Source organism: Bombina bombina, chromosome 6, assembly GCF_027579735.1.
Source record: "Bombina bombina isolate aBomBom1 chromosome 6, aBomBom1.pri, whole genome shotgun sequence".
NCBI lineage: Eukaryota > Metazoa > Chordata > Amphibia > Anura > Bombinatoridae > Bombina > Bombina bombina.
In genome coordinates this window covers 77,596,923-77,602,290 of record NC_069504.1, presented here as the reverse complement: position 1 = coordinate 77,602,290, position 5,368 = coordinate 77,596,923, and the positions used below count along the sequence as shown (strand labels likewise).

The window sequence follows — 5,368 nt, the reverse complement described above, 5'->3', positions numbered from 1 at the left end:
AATAACTATTAAAAACACATTGGATCTCTTTTCAGTGGCCATGCAATCCTTGGTTTGCTTGTAAACATCACATCTCTTATCTCTCTTTTACCAAGTCTGCTGCTTACTCAGGATTATGTTACAACACACAGTTTCAGCACAGACCATCTTAAAGTATTTTACAATGGATTCAGAAAAGCAGGTAAAATATATCAATTCTAAGATCAGCCTCTAATCAGACTTTTGAACTATATTAAGAATACTGTAAAAATATAAATAAAATATGTAAAGTAAAAAGCACACTACTTGACGTACCCATTCGGCCCAACAGATCCATGTATCTTATTTAAAGAATCTGATTATAACAATGTTTAATTCTTCACTGTGATTGTTGAGTTTTTTTGTATATTTGCATCTGTAAAATGTGACCAAGTGTAAATAACAATATCTTATTTTGGCAATATTTACATACAGCTTATACATGCAAACTAAAAGTAGTTTTATATAATTTGTAATACTTTTGTATACACCGTACCATCAGATAGATAGTACCAGGGGCGGAACTATTAGTGGTGCAAACGGTGCTACTGCACCAGGGCCCAAGGGCTGGTAGGGGCCCACTCAGAGTCATGAAAAAAAATGTGCTTTTTTTTGTTTTTGTTTTTTTTAAAAGACTCAGTCGTTGTCATTTGTAGCAGCGCAGTTTTTTTTTTTAACTGTTGTAGTCACATAGTAGTGCTAATAGTGCAGGGAAATTAGCACAGTGTGAGAGAACAATTATGTTTTGGGGGATGGCGGTTGTGCTGGATGCTTAATTTTTATTTTATATATCATTACTTGCGCACAGTAAACCATTACAGCCTATGTGTAGGTAATGCAATTTGAAATAAAGATTATGGCGTGCTGTCTCTGACATAAGAGAGAGAAGGGACCAAGCACTTTCCTGGTGGGCCGTGACTGATTGTGGGCCAGTTGCCAGGAAGTGATCTACCACCGGAGAGATGAGGGACAGAAAAGGCTCAGAGACTTAGGAAGCCCCAGCATTAAAGTTTCTTGCGCAGGATTTTTTTTAAATGTGCTGAGCACTGCTGATCCTCTAATCTGCAGCTTCTCACACTGTCAAAGGCATTCACCTCCCCAGAGCGCGGTGCAGTCAGCCTCTTACTTGAGGTAGAATACGGCAAGCATCCTAATTTATAGCATAAATCAGTGAACCAAGGTAAGAGGGCAATGAGGGTGCTGCACAAAGTAAGGTCTGTTTATATTTTTATAAGAGTGCCATTTCTTTCATGTGCACTTCTGTGTGGGAGGTGAGCAGGATTGCAACCAGGCTCTCTTACTACAGTTCCTAGCACAACACCCCTAGTTGTGTGTTAGTGTGTGTGTGTGTGTGTGTGAGACTGAAAGTGTGTGTGTGTGTGAGACTAAGAATGTGTGTGAAACTGAGTGTGTGTGGATCATGAACCTTAATCTTTTTAGGTACCAGAATGCTTTTTTTGTTGAATAAATAAATATTATTCTGTTTAGTTAGTTGTTATAAATATAGACTAATCATTTGCATTCTAGAACACACACAAAACAAGACTCAGGCAGAGAACATTGTGACTTACTGGTGTGGAATCATTTTTAATAAAAACATTTTTTTTATAAATATTAATGAAAAAGTTTTGGCTTTCAAAATAATTCTGGAATTTGAAATTCCGGATTTTCGGATTTGTACCTGTATAACATTTTGTTTCATTTTTCTTTAGGTTTGGAATCTGACTTTTATCAGTCCCAATGCTGCCTTCTTGATTTTTTTTTTTTTTAAACTATGTATCTGAGGTTATTGAATTATATATATACTAGTCCTAAAGCCCGTTCACACAGGCCATTTTTTGCAGGGTACAGCGGTCCCGCCCCTTGCGCTCTCTCTCTGCCCCTCTCTTTTGTTCTCTCTCCCCCCTCTCTTTTGCGCTTTCTCTCCCCCTCTCTTTTGAGATCTCTCTCCCCCCTCTTTTGCGCACTCTCTCCCCTCTCTTTTGAGCTCTCTCCCCCCCCCCTCTTTTGCTCTCTCTCTATCCCCCCTCTTTTGCGCTCTCTCTCTCTCCCCCCTCTTTTGCGCTCTCTCTCTCCCCCCCTCTTTTGTGCTCTCTCCCCCCCTTTTTTGCGCTCTCTCTCTCACCCCTCTCTTTTGCGCTCTCTCTCACCCCTCTCTTTTGCGCTCTCTCTCCCTCCTCTCTTTTGCGCTCTCTCTCTCCCCTCTCTCTCTCCCCCCTCTCTCTCCCCCCCTCTCTCTCCCCTCTATCCCCCCTCTCTCTCCCCTCTATCTCTCTCTCCCCTCTCTCTCCCCCCTCTCTCTCTCCCCCCTCTCTCTCCCCCTCCCCTCTCTCTCTCCCCCCCCTCTCTCCCTCCCCCCCCTCTCTCTCCCTCCCCCCCCTCTCTCTCCCTCCCCCCCCCTCTCTCTCCCTCCCCCCCCCTCTCTCTCCCTCCCCCCCCTCTCTCTCTCCCTCCCCCCCCCCCCTCTCTCTCCCTCCCCCCCCCCTCTCTCTCTCCCTTCCCCCCCCTCTCTCTCCCTTCCCCCCCCTCTCTCTCCCCCCCCCTCTCTCTCCCTCCCCCCCCCCTCTCTCTCCCTCCCCCCCCCTCTCTCTCCCTCCCCCCCCCCTCTGTCTCCCTCCCCCCCCTCTCTCTCCCTCCCAGAATCAGCTTGCAAAGCTCTCGCAGTCTCTCTCTTTCTATCTGTCTCTTATATATTGGTGCACCCACTAAAAAGGTCCCGGGGAAAACACTGATATATATCTATCCAAACAGTCAGTATTAGCTCCCTCCTTAAATACTGTAATGGAGAAAGAGCATTCACAGGATTTACCAGCAAAACGATATATTTTCGGGGTTCAGAAGAAACAATGTGTAACCGAAATCTTTCTTAAATACACGTGCATCATGAAATGTGCAATATTCCACTGGAGGGAGGAAGTGCACAATGTTTTGATCCCCCGAAACATCTATCTATCTATCTATCTATCTATCTATCTATCTATCTATATATATATATATATATATATATATATATAAAAACACATATATATCACTATCTAATTTTTATATATATATATTTTATAAATCTGATGTCCATTGTTGCCTATGATTAAGAATTAGGCCTATGATATTTTTTCTTTCTGAAAGGACGTGTGCTATTTTACTGTTGGCATACTGTTAATTATGTTTTTTTCTTTCAATTCAAGGTGTATTGGATAAGGAGCCTACCTGCGATGATATAATATGTTCCGTAAGACATCTGCTGTCAAAGTGTTGTTTGCTGAACACCTATTTGTATTATCAACCTTCAGAAAATGTGATCACATTTGATAATATAAATGAAGAACAAATTCCTTGCAACTTTAGGCAGCACCTCCCTCTTGTGCTTCAAGAGAACGGTGTCATGCTTCCTGACCATGTCTATTCATCCCATGTACTGAACCTAATGCTTCTGAATTCAGAAATGTACATCACCGGCTGGGTCATACGGAAAGCGTTTGGTGTGATTTCCTGTAATAAATGCAGATGGGCTCTTGTTACAGGTGACGGCCCGCAAGATTATAGGAATGCATATCATTTGTTGAAACTTAAGAATGGCAGAGCTTTTGTACCATCACTTGGAGCAATCACAACCGTTCTTACTGCTGAGAAAGAACTTTACCGCATGTTAAAAAATGATCATTTTAAGCAAAGCTCTCTCCCTCTTTTATTGGAGCATCGAGTGCTTTCAATACTGGGTTCAAAGGATATTTTTGACCTGAAAGAACACATTTCTCTAACAGAGTGTGGGATTAATAACCATTATTTCCAAATCCTGCGCTTTCTCACATCTATTTACTGTTCGTTGCGCCATGCTTATATTATTAGGCTATCTGAAAACAGACAGTACAGACATCAAGTGAAACAAATTCTAACCAAAAACATAGAGTATTTCCTGTGACTGGCAGAATCAGAAGTTGATTCACATCATGACAATCTGAATTAGAGAACATTGTGTACAAAAACTATTATAAAGCAAACTTGTAAATATATGGAAAAAGCTTTACTTTAATAAATATTTAACACAATTTGCTTTGCTTGTATACTGAAATTTATATTAGAGTGTGTATATATAATATAATATTTATTTTTATATATATATATATATATATATATGGATTTTTTTTCTTTAAAGGAACATTCAGACCTCTGATGTGAGCAAATTTATGTATATTGAAAAATAATATGGTTTATTTGGCAGAATTGTAATACTCATTAATTATTTAGTAGTCCAAGTTCATATGCTCTCAGTTAATCAGAAGTCTTATCACTCAACACCTTTTCTTTAAAGTCTGCTCTTTTGTGTATTTATGTTGCTTGGTTCCTTGGGGATGTTAAAAAAAGTTACCAATTATGCACAGTTAAACTGTAGTAGAGCTTTTTAACTATTGTGCACACACAACAGCGCTGCTATATGCTATATTTGTAGAGCGCCAACAGATTCCGCAGTGCTGTAAACAGAGGGTAGTACAACAAAACAATTAAAGGGATCAGATGGGTAGAGGGCCCTGCCAAGAGTTGCACTGTTGTAATTAGCTCTTAAGAAGGTGATATACAAACAGCTGGACTTAAGGGGGTTCAGGGGATAGCAATGGAGGAGTGGAACTGGTATAAAGTAAGGTTATCGTAGGTTGTATGCATCCCTGAACAGTAGAGTCTTTAGGGAGTGCTTCAAGCTGTTAAAACTAGGGGAGAGTCTTGTGGGGCGAGGCAGAGAGTTCCACAAGATGGGAGCCAGTCTGGAGAAGTCCTGTAAACGGGAGTGCGATGAGGTAACCAGAGAGGAGGAGGTCATGAGCAGAGCGAAGGGGACGGGAGGGAGAGTATCTGGAGACAAGGTCTGAGATATAGGGGGGAGCAGTGCAGTTGAGGACTTTGTATGTCAGAGTGAGAATTTTGTGTTTGATCATAGAGGCAAGAGGAAGCTAGTGAAGGGATTGGCAGCAGATGAAGAGCGACGTGTAAGGAAGATGAGTCTGGCAGAGGCATTCATTATGGATTGTAAAGGAGCTAGGCGGCAGACCAGAGAGGACAGAGTTGAAGTAATCAAGGCGGGAAAGAATGAGAGAGTGGATTACAATCTTAGTTGTGTCTTGTGTAAGGAAGTGTCTAATTTTGGAGATGTTTTTAAGGTGGAAGCGGCAGGCTTTAGCCAAGGACTGAATGTGAGGAGTGAAGGAAAGATCTGAGTCAAATGTGACCCCGAAACATTGGGCATGCGGGGTAGGGGTAATGATGGAGTTGTCGACAGTTATAGAGATATTGGGGGTGGAGATTTTGGAAGAAGGGGGGAAAATGAGGAGCTCGGTTTTGGAGAGATTTAGCTTGAGGT

General features: G+C 41.6%; 1 protein-coding gene across 2 annotated transcripts in view; it reads left to right on the top strand.

The window, feature by feature from the left end:
• THAP9 (THAP domain containing 9) overlaps positions 1–4,064 on the top strand; it is a 65,762-nt gene extending 61,698 nt beyond the window's left edge. For both annotated transcript variants that reach the window (XM_053716480.1, XM_053716481.1), the window contains exons 9-10: positions 36–181; positions 3,204–4,064. In XM_053716480.1, the coding sequence (XP_053572455.1) occupies positions 36–181; positions 3,204–3,937 (880 nt within the window). In that variant the 3' untranslated portion in view covers positions 3,938–4,064. The remainder of the gene's footprint in view (positions 1–35; positions 182–3,203) is intronic.
• Positions 4,065–5,368: the final 1,304 nt, after the last annotated feature.